Source organism: Pezoporus wallicus, unplaced genomic scaffold (genome assembly GCF_028554395.1).
Source record: "Pezoporus wallicus isolate ANWC-B61680 ecotype Strahan unplaced genomic scaffold, APGP_CSIRO_Pwel_v1 contig_1181, whole genome shotgun sequence".
Taxonomy (NCBI): Eukaryota; Metazoa; Chordata; class Aves; order Psittaciformes; family Psittacidae; genus Pezoporus; species Pezoporus wallicus.
Genome location: NW_026641428.1, coordinates 247578 through 262110, shown reverse-complemented (window position 1 = coordinate 262110; position 14533 = coordinate 247578). Strand labels below are relative to the sequence as shown.

The following is a 14533-nucleotide window of genomic DNA, read 5'->3' as shown; positions in this document are numbered from 1 at the left end:
CGGGCCGGGCCCCCGGAGGGCACGCGTCCCCCGGCGCCGAGGGGTGCTCTCAGGCCGGCCGCGGCCCGCCGGCTCCCGGCCGCTGGGCGTCCCTCCGGCCGCTGGGGGAGCCGCCGCCGCGCAGCTCCGCCGCCATCTTCCGCGCGGAGGAGGGGCGGCAGGCCCCGCCCTCCGCCGGGCCGGGCCGGTGCGGCTGGAGCGGGACCTTGCGGGACGGCGTGAGGGGAGGGGGACCCGGGCCGACCCCGGGGGCGCTCTAATCCTCGCCGCTTGCCGCTGCTGAGCCACGTTGCGGTTGTGCAGTAGTTGGGGTACGGGGGGGGCTACGCAGCAGGGTCCGGTGCAGCCGCCGTGGTCCGTCCCGGCGGCGCGGAAGGCGTGGGTTGCCCCGCAGAGCGGCCGGCAGGGATTGACACGGCTGTAACATGCCCTGCGGCAGGAAAACAAACACGCACGGTGCAATTTCCTACTTGGAACGATGGAGAAAATTGTCGTAGGAAGCCAGGATGGGATGTGGAGCCACATCACAGGGACATTTGTACTCAGCGGAGGATGGAGAAGTGGACAGGAGCCTGGGAGTGCCTGAAACCATGCTCCTGCTTCTCAGTCTGCTACACAGAGAGCACCCAGACTGCTGTGGAGGGGCAAAACTTCGTGACATGCTAGCAAGAGTAGGGCCTGGATAGTCACAAACAGCAGAACTGGCTACTGGTGGAAGAGGAGCAAGCCAAGCGAAAGCAGGTGCTCAGGGAACAAGGCCTCACCCTGGCACTGCGCCGCTTCCCATGCTGCAGTCCGGCACTGGCTCGCTCCCAAGATACCCATAGAAAAGCAATGCGAGATGAAAGGTTACTTTATATGAACCTGATCCTGTATTGAAAAGTCGAAAAAGCTTGAAAGTCACTGCTTTTGGATGCATCTACGGAGGTCTTTTCATCTTCAGCTAGTCAGTTTGTACCTGAAGCATTGACCATGCTGCTGCAAACCTGTTAACAGGTGTATCAAATAGCCAAAGTAAAGCAGGCAAAGCAATGTGCAATCAGATCTTTCTGCAGTTCAAAAGCCTGTTCTGCTTCTGGCCAACAGCACCCCCACCTCAGCAGAAGGTGATGAGGCAGCTGCTCCCATCACCTGCAACCAAGGCTACCGTCCTATCACACCAGCTCCGCACACTGCCAAATACCCAGCAGCACGTATGTGAACATGTGACTGCATTTCTGTGCAGTGAACCCAAACACATGCCATGGTGCTTACCTCACACTAATATTGTCCCCAGCACACAGCCAGCCTGAAGCATGGCAGTAGCAGGTGATACCCAGTCCACCACAGACCTCGCACTTTCCAAAACAGCTGAGCAAATCCAAGCCAACACGGGGAATCTGGGGCAGTTCAGCACTTCGTGTCATGTGCTTGTAGCATTTATGATGCACTACTACGTTCTGTGAAACGGGATTTACTGTTTCACACCACAGTTTGATATTTTGGCATTAAGCTTTTCTGGTAGTTCTCCCTCTCTCTCCCAGTCCAATCAATCTCAGTTACACTGAGGGAGGGGAATAACGGACAGGAGTATACATTGTACACTATAGTACACCATACAGGTACAGCAGTATTGGCTTGAAATTCCATTTAAATCTGCAGTGACAGAAATCACCCTGAGAATGCCCCATTTCTCCAAACCCCTCCTTCCTCCTCAAACCATCACAGAAGAATTCACCTGGCTTGTCATTTCACCACATCCCAATTTTGATCCCTGTATCATCATTGTCTTTCTGGCTACCTTGTATGTTGTTTCCTCTACTCACTTGCAAGACTGCCTGAAATCCATCTTGCATCTCTGCTCTCTTTACAAACACCAGCTTCCTTGTACTCCAAACCACTCTGGGTGCTCGGCTTTATTGCTCCCACCTTCCAGGCTATCAGAGGCACAGAGCAATATATTTCTTAGCACATGCTATCCCTGCTAACACTGCATTTCTCTGAAGCAACTCTTTCTCCTTCTTAAGGTTACGTAAATAGACAAACAAGCAATCCTTCCCTGAATATTCAGGACAAAACTAAATTTTAATGAATCTTTCTATTTGCCTGCTTCTGTAGAAGTTTTCATGGGGCAGGAAGCCTGTTTCTTTCAAAAGGGAAGCTTGAAGCATAATGCTGTATAAAAAAGCTCAATGAAGTAATCCTAATAGGAATGGAAGATACTTACTGAATTATAACAGATTCAAATGTCTTCAAACCTGCTGACTCCTGATGTTTAAAATAATTTCAGCATTAATACTCTTTAGAATGAACGAGGCTGAAATCTGTCTGCAATTCTTAAAGACATTTAAGACAATCTATCTCAAAACTTGGGTCTTTTTTTTTAATACAGAAAAAATACATTAAATCCAAAGCAATGAATTTCAGATGACACCCAAGAGTAGACTTATCCTTCTTCAAGTACTTATTTTTCTCCCCCAGTTTATTTTTAACTTCTAAACATATAGTAAGAAACAAATAATTGCTTTCTGGAACAGGAACAACCACACAGCAGTAGCACTGCTATAACTACTGATAAACCCTATAGGATGTTCCAATGTAAACAAGGCCTCTGAAGCATAGCCTTGATGCCATTTTTACAGGCTCTGCTCTGTTGGTATGAGTGCTACACTTTTCCACAGAAACATGGGAAAATAAATCATGACCAGACAGTATTTTATCCCAACAAGAACTGGCCAAATCCCAGCTCTGCCAATATGCAGTCATATGATGCATTAACTAAAAGGTTTTCTACAAATAAATGTAATCCTGCCCATCCATTCACAGATAATTATGGTGAGTAAAATTATGTAAATTGTCACTGATTAGGGACAAGAACTTCTTCTTCTCTCCCCATTCACCTGTGCTTGAGAAGACTCCACTGTGGCACAAGGAACTTTCAGACTAAGATTTTATTTACTTACTTATCCTTCACTGTGCCCAGGTTGCCTTAAACCTCACAAACCTATGCATTTCTGTTTCCTAATACTTGTTAAGTAGAGAAGAAATTGCTTGCTTAAAATTCTTCATACTACTACACACCAACCACTAAATTCCTATTTCTCACTGGCATGCAGGTAGGGCATTCCTGCAGGTGAGGATTTCTCAAGCACTAAGGATCTCAAGGGAAAAATTCATAACCCTCCACTCAAGCCACTTTAAGTGCCCCCAAAGGACCATCTTTCCCAACTCTAAAATAAATTTATACCAATCTCAAATAAACAAGCATTCCACATTGCATCAGTCTGCAGTCCCTGCAAATTCTCAAGGGGATGGGGGGGGGGGAGACAGGAGATGGGGAGAAGCTATGTGTGATGCGTAGCAGCAATACTACCCAGCTGCTCTGCATCACTGCTCATCAGTCTCTTCCAGCAGTTTCTACAGAGGTGTCTCATTATCTACACAGAAAAATGAGAAAGCTGAAGCACACAACACACAAGTGCCTCGTCTGCAGTTACCCTGCAAAGCCACAGCAAAACCAAAACCAGATCATAGATCTCTTGGTCTCTAGTCAAATGCTCTGTCCACTTATCTATGTTATCAGTTGCACAGAAGTAAAAGGCAACAGTGTTCATAATAAAATGGAAAGGATATCGACATTCGAGGTCTAATTCTGCTTATGTTTCTCCCCACATCTCATACATACTGTATCATAAAAGGATCCTAGCAGACTTTGTGCTGCTAGCCCTGCAAGTGAGAGCAAACCAATCCTAGCTTAAAGGGAAATCTGATTTGGGTACAAATAAAAGCTCCCATCAATCAGGTCTCCCACAGAGTAATCAGCGTATGTATACAAGCATGCATGTGCATATATTGGGGAGAGAATGGGGATGACAACATTTAGAAAATCACTCTCAGATGCTTCTTTTAGGGTAGGAAGATGGCAAAATGCCATCCAATAGGATGAACAGATTTCAAACAGATAGAGCATACTGGAAAATACATTTCTGGGAATACTGCTGCTTGATAGTTCAGCTTGGAGCTGTCATACTGCAGATACATACCATTCTCAATCCTGCTGTCAGGAACCCTTTTTGGAGCAGATTCTAACCCATTTTTCAGTGCCCCTACCTCAAACTAATAGACGACTTGCAAGTGGAAAAGGCACATACAGTACGGCTTAAATAGAACACCATCACCTTTTTTTGAAACGTACTTAAATCACACACATACACCAGAACAGTCTGAAAGGGCCCATATATATGCTACATAAGTATTCTTGACATAAGCATTAGTCTGATTATTGTGCTTTCAGTAAGTGTTGCAATTACTCTTGTCCTGGTTAAAAGAGCTACTAAGAACATGGGAAATCATCACTAACTCTATGGGTATCTTCCCAGCGCATATCAGATCCTATTGCAACATTACTTCAGAGATGATTAAGATATGATTAACTGCTTCAGGAGAGACTTTACCTGATAAATGATGCTGCCTTCGATGTCAGAAACGATAGCAGAACGTGGATTTTTTTTATGTTGTAACAGCAGGAGCTATCTCCTCTGGCCACGAATAGGCTGTCTCCAGTGCCCGGAAAGTAGGCTATAAAACTCTTACCTTCTCCCTTTGAACACTAAAGACAATTTTCCTCCTGTTTCATCAGACAGGGAAAGCAATCATCTCTTTAAGCAGCAGCAACAGACACCTATTTGCTAGGTAATTGCTGCACTTTAAGGGGATTAAGCACAACTGAACTCTTTCCTGATAAGGCAAAGCCACCACCTCCCACCTGCAGTTTCCCAGCTGCACCTGAGAAGACCTCAGGGGAGCGGGAGGCCAGCCAAGCCTGCTAAACTGGGGGCATGAATGCTGGCTAGAGCCCCCAGCACCAAACCAAGATACGTATCCCCTGCAGCAACTGTGCCAGACCCGACACAAGCTGAGCTGCCACAAGTCCAGTGGTAGCAGGAGATGCAGAAAAGCATGCAGGGGTCTCTGTCCCACTGACAGCCATGCTTCTCAGCCCAGTTGGGCAGGGGTCTCAGCAGGAGAGAGCAGCAGACTGCAGGCTCTCACTTAAGAGAGCAGTGTGAACACTGCAGGGTAGGAAATGACAGAAAAATGCCAAAGCAGCAAAGGCCTGAGTGCAACAAACCCTACCCAAGCAAGCATAAACGACATGCCTCACAAGAGGCAGTATAGAAACAAAACAGGCTAAATCCAGCCAACTTCTAACTTCTAGCAGTGTACGCATGATTTCTTAACAGACAAGGCAAATTTGTACAGGTGAGTGGTCGATCAGTGCCGCTGCAGGAGCATCCCATCTAGGACATAAAATATGCTAGCTCACAAAATGTAAGAGCTGCCATGCAACTGGAGTTCAACATGTTTATGTCAGGCAAACCTAATGGCAAGACAGCTTCTCCCAGAGTCTGAAATACTGTGAGGAAAGCAAAGGCTAAGAAAGGGCTTGCCAAGGGTTAGGCTACCAGGAACAGAAAGAACATCTCCCTGTTATCCCATGGTCTGTCAGGGAAATGCCATAAAGTTCATTTTAACAGATTCTGTTGTCCCTTGTCTTTACTAATGCTAGTATTCTTTCGTGTTAGGTATGGTACCACTTACCTTTGTTTCTTTCTAAACATGACATTTTTAAATCACTTGATTTACTGACACAAAAAAGGTCTTTGTGGCTTGATTCTTATCCCAGAAGTGCCAATTCCACATTGTTACTTGGTTTCAGACAAAAATGTGACACTCAAAGCTTTGCACTGTTTAAATGTTATTTTATTAAATATCTTCAGTTCAAGGTTTCATTGTAACAAAGCTATGAAGGTTCTACCAACATTCAGACCAAACAAACAAACACTAGCTAACTTTAATTATTTCTATATCATGCAAAAATTCTGCATCAAATGCCTTCCATTTCCTGTTTAAAATGTGATATTTATAATATATATTATATAGATGCTTATATTAGCCCCGTAAGAGAACATTAAGAATGCTAAAGGTGTACAGCTGTGTTTGATAATGGCCATACCAAGCTAAGGTTCTCATTAACTTAAAAGGAAACAAAACAAACAAAAAAAAACCCCAAAGGAGAGTTTGTCTCCAAGACTGTGCAAAACCAAAAAACAGTTCTGTTCTTTTAAAATTTTCTCTGAAAGATGCAGATACTTAATACATAGGGTTCTTTTTAATTATTAATAATCATCAGGAAAAGAGACAAGTAAGATCAGACCTAAAGAAGGCATGCATAATGTTTTGTCTTTATTTTTTTTTAAATGGCATTAATTGTAATCTCCTGTTTGCTCTCTCTTTGTGGCTTAAAACAAAAAAATCTGAATAAAATATCAAGGCTTTTAACTCTTCCACTTCACTCACTGGCTTAGTGCTGTCTTAGAAATGGTTCGAAATAATAACATCTAGTGTTTGCCCCCCATAGGTTCAATTCCTACACTCTTCCCTGGGGTGGTGGAGGAAGAAAAGGATATCTACTCAGACAAAACTGGGAAGCCTGGACGGTCTTTTCCTGCATCATGGGTGAGCTAATCTAATCTTAGTGTGAGATAGCACCTCTCTAACAAAAGGAGCAGAGCTATCTGTTGCAAAGTGACAGCTCCACTTTGTGCAACAGCTTTTATTTTCTGCATTCTCTTAAATAAGGATTAAAATTCCAAATTGGCTTTCTTCTCTTCCATAGTCTGTAAAAAGGTTGCCTCACACTTAGTATGCTGTCAATGTAGTCACTTCAACTCCCCTGAAAGATCCAAAAAATGAACAGGGGGAGACAGAAATTCAGGTAAAAGCCTATCCCAACTTCTGCAAGTGATGCCTTCCCTTGGTCAAAACAATTCCTATCAGGGTCCACCAGAAGGCCATTTTCTTCTTGGGGCTAGGCTCCCTCCTTGATAAGGTCAACAAAACACTTCCACATTCCCCACCCAATGAATAAAGGAACTGGACTCCTTTTACAACAAAGAAAAGAAAGGAAGATGAATTGGCCCAAAGGACAAACATCAGATCACATGTGCTAATTCCCTTTCCCCTCTGCTTCATGAGGTATCCTCTAACACTCAGAGACAACACAGGGAGGTGGCCTGGAGTCCTTCCGCTATGGTTTTTGAGGTTCTGATCTGAGAGTTTTCTGTGTTACAACATCACTGTAAAAAATAGAAAAATTACCCAAATAAACACTAGGAAACATGACACTTACAAACATCAGATGGGTTAGTGGTAGGGAGAAGCACCTGGCTGGGGCTGCTGGCTCCAACTGCTATTTTACTCGGAGACCAAACAAATCAAACAGGAGGCCAGGTAACCCCTTTAATTCTATGGGTGCATATATTTCAGTATAAAAAACACACGCTATTTATGCCTCATATAGGAGTGTATGTGCAAGTTTTCATGAAGAACATAACACTAAGTTTTTTGTCTGCTTCCTAAGGAACACGTGTTCTGCAGCACTGTGGATCCCAACTACACTAGTAAAAAGGAAACAAAAATTAGAAAATCCCATACATACACCCTCTTCCTCTAAAATCCCTGCTCTTAACACAATGCTTTTTTTGTCCTGTTAGATTAAATAAGCTGGCTTCAAACCTCCACGTTTGGCCAGGTAGTGGCTGTTTCTAAAACCGTATCTCTGAAGAGCAAGCTTCTATTTAAGTTCTATTCACTTAAACCCCTTTTTTTAAATTCCTACTTCCACCTTTAATTTTAAATCAACATCCCATTGTCGGGTTTGTTTTCTAATTAAAAAAAAAAGAAGAAAACAGAAACAAGAAAACAAAATAAAAAGAAAGTCTGTTCTGGGATCCAGCAGCTGAGCAACCAGCTTTCTGTAGCGTTCTTGCTGTGCAGAAATTGAAGCAGCAGCAGGCTGAAGTCAGTCTGCTGGGCAACAGGAAGAGAAGCGCCTCCTCTTTTGTGAACCCCAGTCTTCACACTGGCTCCTCTGGGGTCTCCTCCTCGCCACCTCTCACGGATTGAAGTAGCAGCACAGCCTGAATGTGATGTTGCCTTCCACCATGGCGTTGTGGAGCACCGTTCAGCCATCCGCTGCTCAAGCCGCCTCCTTTTTTGCTCTCCCTCTCTCTTTCTCTCTCCTTCACTTTTGCTTTCCCCCTCACTTAATTTCTGAAAGATGTTCCAGCTGCTGCCATTTCCTTAGCCCTGGGGGAGGGGGCACGTTGGATAATCTGTCATTTATTTAGCATTATTCCTGTTCTTTATTATTTTATACAAACAACATGTCTTTTTTTTTTTCTTTTTTTTTCTTTTTTTTCAGATTTAAAAACACCTTCGTACAGCAGAAACAGACACGATGGATCCATGGAAAACAACAGAAAGGCAGCGCCCGGAGCATCAGATGCATGCAGGGTTTCGTGCATTTGGCTGCTGCCTGTTTGTAATTTGTATTTATTTTTTTAACGTCAAAACAGACATGACCGTTGCTGTCACTCAGGCACTCCAGAGCTGTTTGCTAAGAAGATATTGCCCTCCAGCTGAGTATCTCCACAAGTTGCTGCAGTCAGGAAGAAGTAGTGTCCAGCCAGAAAGGAGAGGGGAGAACAGGATGGAAGATGGAAGGGAATAAAGCCAAACATTAGCTGTACACAATTAGTGAAACAAATTTTCTACAGGCTAATTAATTGGTGCAAACAGAAACCCTTTCTATCACAACACAAACTGGGGCTTGTGAGAAAAGCCGAAAGCCGTGAAGACAAGAGGCACACACCTACCCTCCAGTGAAAACTAACTACTTGCTAAAATCAATTACTCACGCGACTGGAGCAGACTGGGCCCACTATCTAATAGTGACATCCCAGAAACTGAAGCAGTTCCCCAAGACATTCCTGAGGCTGTGATCCTACAGAATAATTTCTGCCTCACTTCGCATTGGCTTTTGCCTTGAACTGAAAGGTTTTCTTTGGTGATTTTTTTTGGTTTGTTTGTCTTTAAGTCTTCAGAAATTTTGTCTCATGTTCTTAATATTTAAACAGCCCTTCCCCCCCCCCCCCCACCGTACATGGAAATCCTCTGATTAACCTCAAACTTCTTTTATGGCTGCAGTTTCCTTTTAAGATGACTTACTCAAAACTGAACTCTGCCTTCCAGGTGAGAACAAACCACTGATTTATGTTTAAGCATTCTTATTCACCTCACTCATTCTTCGTCCTTACCCTTTACTGCACATGGCCAATGGTGCTCCAAAAGGATTCGGTGTGTTCAGACGGGGGCTGCCCACACTGACCCCACTCGTAATTGCACATGGTTACACCTTCTTCAGAACTGAGAAATGCATGCAAGTATTTCAGCTCCAATTTAGTTTATAGGTTTTTTAAAATACTCTTTCAACCAAAATTTTGTGGTTTGGAAATGGCTTCTGCTCTGCAAGTTTAAAAAACCCTCCAGCACATACTTTTGGAGGAGGTGCAACATTTCAGCAGCCAAGTCAGTGAAATATACCTCTTCCATAGCAGCTGTGAATCTCCATTCCTAAGCTTCCTCAGAATTCCTAGGCACAGCCACTGAGCCATACTTATATGTAATAATTTCTTCTGCATCTTTTTTGGACTAAATCCATGACAGAAGTCTCCCTCAACAGCTCTGATGAAAACTGACGCAAGTAAGTTATGTTTTGTTTCCCTGCAAAGGCTTTATCCTCCTCATTGCCTTACTCCCTTGAAATTCAGCTGATGGTCCAGCTCTCTTGAAGGCTTCCCTGCTTCTTGTGCCCCCAACTGGCTTTTGCTTTTCAAATTCCATCTGTGACCTCTACAGTTTGCTTGTGATAGTTCACATTCCTTTCCACTGCCTTGAGTAGGGTTGAATCCCTCACAACATATAAGAATAAAAACTGCTCTTACTGCTCAAGTAGCACGCAGGATTAGGACTCAAATAGTAACTATAGTTGAATGGGTCATCCTCAAAGGAGCCCATTAAAAAAAAGCTTGTCTCTCAGGTGTAGGGTTTTTTTGTTTCCCTTTAAATAGAAAATCTTTGTAAAAAGATCCTAACATTAAGAAACTTAGATCTTTAAAATGAAAGTGACATATACTTCAGCATAAAACGAAAGGAGAAAGGACTTTGTAACATCTAACTAAAAGAAACCAGAAAGGCAATACACAAGAATGCCTAAATGCTGCAGAAGTAAATGGATCTGCTGTCCTTCAGGAGCAAGCAGCAATCATTTCCTCAAGTCAGATTTTGTAATTGAAGTTTCCTCCAGTGCCAAACTGTGGCAAGCTAGCTGGGGATGTTTTAAATCCTCTGATATTATCATTTGTTTAGATTTTTTTTCTTCCTTGAGTTTTCTCAACATTATACACTAAATACCTTCTACTAATCAGAAAATCCATAGTAAAAGTTTATATGACATCTTAACCTTTGTGGCATAGAATTTTTTCTGTATAGATTTTACAATATCCTCTCTTAGAATATGACATTCTCATAAAAAAAAATAATCTCTGAAATCATCCCCAGCACGTAAGGGTAAATCCCTGACATCCCTGGGAAACAGCAAACCTGCACACAGCATGAGATACTCTTTCTCTCTGCTCTGGATTAGCACTCTGTCTGAGACAGAGCTAAGTACCTGGGAGGAAGCACTGCTGCCACAAGGGTAAAAATAAAAGCTCAGAACAACCATCTGGCACATGACTCCAATTCATCAGGCAGATAATCCTACTGAGTCTAGAGGACAGCACATACAGAAAGGAACACCAACTGAGCAGCAGAAGTTTTTAGCCTACAGACAACTAAAAACAGTTCTCCCACAGCCTGCTAAACAACCTTGAATACTGAATTACCACATACAGCAGCCTCCTCTGTGTGTATGATGTATGCTTTCCCTTGCAATCCATACCCGTATTCAATCCTCACTGGAGAGGTGCTGCAGGAGCTCCAGAGCAGTGGTAGTGGACATTCAGCCACTTGCCATCTCGGCGGTGCCAGACGCGGGTCTCTTCAGACTGCGTGGTGCGGGGCCGGCCTTGGCCATCAATGTACTGTGTCAGGCGGATATACGCGATGCAGGCAGCATCTTCACCAATGACATGGACATGGGGGTTCAGGATGGTGGTGTGTATTGGCTTGCTGTTCTTCGACAGTACTGGCAGAACATACAAATCCATCAGCTTCATTTTACTACTAAAAACCAACAGTCCCCAGCATCCTTCAACATCTTCTGTATTCTACTCACCTTCTGCTGGATTCTGGGATACAATAAAAATTGCTCCTGCAATTTTCCAGGCAAAATCCAAGTAATTCTTTCCCCATCACCTGTTCCTCTCTTTAGGAACTGCACGCTTATTATTGCCTACAATACCCTGACCCCTTTGCTCCTACTTCTTCTGCAAAGCATACTTGCCACATTTTCATCAGGGCTGCTATCACTTTGGTTATAGGAAAAGATCTTCTAATTACATAATTATTACAAAGGAGTCAATAATCAGGAGATCTTTAAGCTAGGCCTGCATTAAATATGAGCAAGCCTCAGAGAAGTGTAAAAGTCACTCCTGAACAGGCTTTTGAGAGAGACAAAGTCTCTGCATAATTAAAGCACTAAGAATTGCCTATACTAAGGACCTTGACCTAACCCCCAAAATAAAACAAACTGAATAGCTCAGGATTTAAATTTCAATTATCTCATCCTGTGGAGACATCCAAGAATGGAGGCAAATCCACTAGTATAAATGATAGCATTCCTCCCAACTCTCTTTTTCCCACCCCAGGCTGACAAGGTAACCCTTATATCCACATAACAGGTTCATTAGGTGTTAGAGATCTGAAACCATACAGGGAAAACTGAAGGTGTGACTGATTTGTGCATGACTATTTTTATGTCTGACCCTTCAGTATGTCTGCTCCACATACACATGTTGTTTCCATCAAAATATGCTTATTTTTTTTCCATTTCTGTATCAGTAGGAAATCCAGTGCCCCAAACTCTTAACACTCCTGCAGTCCATGCTTACAAAACATTTGCACCAGACAAATTGTATGCCTACAGTGAAGGGATCTGGGGGTTAGAATTGAAATCATTGCTGAAAAGGTTTTTGTGAGAAATCATACTGGCTCTTATGGATGCATCATAACCCATGCAAAATCAAGTTCTTGCTGGTTCTGATAGCCAGTAAAAACAAGGGCAATTTCCCCCTTAAAATGTGGCATAAAGGAAGATTAGAGAGAAAGTTGTTGGTGTTACCAATTCTACCCACTCACAGTTCTCGAAGTAAAACTTATGGAAATCCATTCCTTCAACCAGGTTCCCCAGTGCTTCAGGTTCAAATGAAGTCAAGCCAGGATCACAGATTTTTCTGAAAAGCAAAGCACCACAGGCTTACAGTCTGCATTTCAGCCCAAGGGCTATTTACATGATGAAGTGCTGCTACAGTGTTTGACTCACACCCTGTGTCCACCTAAATATTTCCCTAAGGAATAAGCTCCTGGAAGACTCAGTCCTACTGCAACAACACAGAGTTGGTCCTATTTGGCATTTCACATAAAACAAGCCTTTAGGTTTCTGGTTTTCTTTTATTCTCTTTCTGCCCATCTCACTGCCCTTCCCCCTATTTTTCTTACAAAGCCAGGACATTTTCCTTCCATCATTCCTGTTGCTGTTTTATACCTGACTTCTACTTGATATTCATTTAGAGAGCTCTATCATATCCCTACTCCTAACTGATGGAGGCTAAAAGGCATACAACATTTCACCATCCCCAAGTGCATGATGACAACTCATATCCAGAAGCCAGAACAACACTTGCACACAAACTGATAAACAACCTGTCAGAAGACATCTGTACTTACGTATAAGCCTCAAAATCTCCATTGTTGATGGCTTCTATCAGCTGCTCTGTTATCTTAATGATCTCTTGCTTACGCACTGCAAACAAGAAGGAAGAGCAATTTAATTGTGCATAAGACTTCAGTGGGCACAGGGGGCTAGTGTGTGCTTCCTACAAGCAATTTATGGAGCACCATTAGTCTAGATCTCATAGAATGCTGCTTCCTGCATTCTGGAGAGATGCAGTAATGACAGCCATCCACATGAGAGTAGGGGGGGCAGTGATATGAAAGGGGAATGGTGATCCCATAATGCAGGGAGAAAAGAAATAAAGATGTCTTGTTAAATTTTTTTCTTCTAGAAAGGTCTGAGGCACCAGAGGTGTCTCCTAAATGACAGCCTGAGGTGCTTCTGGGGAGTCTGACCAATGAATGGTAGTGAGCCTGCCAATGAGAAGCACTTGTTTGGCAGCTTAAGATGTGGAAACCCTTCACCACGGTAGTAATATACAAATGGCCACCACACAGATCAAGCCAATTGGAAAAAATCTCCCAACAACTTGCCTATCACCATCACCAACACCTCAGCTATTATGAATGCTGCAAACAAGCAACTGGGACATGTAGGGATGTCTTTCTGCAAGCTAGAAAGACAATCACAGCAGGATGGATGGGTTGGATGAGCAGGTCCTAGCTATATACTAGTGAACACTCCATTCCTCAGGCAGGTAAGCTTCTGCCAGTCCCTATGGCACAGTTCTTTTCAGCACTCTGACTGCACTGCCATTAACTCAAGCCAGCACACTGGACTTCAGGATGAATGAAGACAGGGGCTAGCTGTCTACTGTTACTTGGCTTTCTCTGGCCAGCACCTCTGTATTCTCTTCTCTCAGTTTCCCACAGCTGACTGCCTGGGCCCCATCTCCTCTGCGGTGTCCGTCACTCATACTGACCTCAAGAACTCTTAAAGTTTGGGTTGGGCCTGTTAAATAATACAATTCTAGTTCTAGGACTATATGTGCACTATCCATATGCCTGAGCTTATGTGCACACCCTCACATTTCTTCAGCCTTCCCCACACTTTTGCTGTAGTTAGAATATCCTATATATTATACAAGCATTTAGGAGGTGCTCTAGTGTTATCTTTGTTACCGAATAATTTATAATCCGTACCACCAGAAGCAGAATTTATGTGCCCTTAGGGATCTAAAATGCAGGTGTCTGATATGGAATCAGCCACCTGACTGTTCCTCCTTTAGGCTCTGAAAGAAATAGGCACTTCTGGATAGCTCACCTGAGACATCTCAGATGCCTATAATTAGAGGGATGGTGTTTCAATCCAACCTACCATCTTTAGATGTCCAAGTCAGGGAAGCCAAATTCCATTCTAAATGCCAGAAGATGCTAGTCTTAACTGCCCTCCCCTGTGTATTTAAATCCACATATGTATCTCATCCCACCATTGATAAGTGCAGCTGAAGAACAAGAAGATGATAATCTCACTGGCTATGAAAGATGTTTGCACCCACTCTGAAAATCAGTGAAGAGAATTAATTATACTACCCAGCCAGCCCCTACAGAAACATCTCAGAGAGGGGACAAATGGCTCATAACAGTAAGGGAGTTGGTTTTACCACTCAGGCTGTAATCATTTCCACACACTGAAAGATGCATACAGGAAATAGGTCAAAACAACACAGTGGGCTATGGCTATTGTGAAAAAAGTCCTTACAAGCAAGCTGTCTGGAATTGCTTCTGCATGAAGCAGGGCTCTACTTCTTGGACC

General features: G+C 43.3%; 1 protein-coding gene across 7 annotated transcripts in view; it reads right to left on the bottom strand.

Annotated features, from left to right (window-relative positions):
- Nucleotides 1-5720: 5720 nt before the first annotated feature.
- CAMK2G (calcium/calmodulin dependent protein kinase II gamma) overlaps nucleotides 5721-14533 on the bottom strand; it is a 95155-nt gene continuing 86342 nt past the window's right edge. For all 7 annotated transcript variants that reach the window (XM_057423689.1, XM_057423691.1, XM_057423690.1 and 4 more), the window contains 4 exons: nucleotides 12772-12847; nucleotides 12184-12278; nucleotides 10826-11071; nucleotides 5721-8482 (listed from right to left, as the gene is read on the bottom strand). In XM_057423689.1, coding sequence (XP_057279672.1) covers nucleotides 10839-11071; nucleotides 12184-12278; nucleotides 12772-12847 — 404 coding nt within the window. In that variant the 3' untranslated portion in view covers nucleotides 5721-8482; nucleotides 10826-10838. The remainder of the gene's footprint in view (nucleotides 8483-10825; nucleotides 11072-12183; nucleotides 12279-12771; nucleotides 12848-14533) is intronic.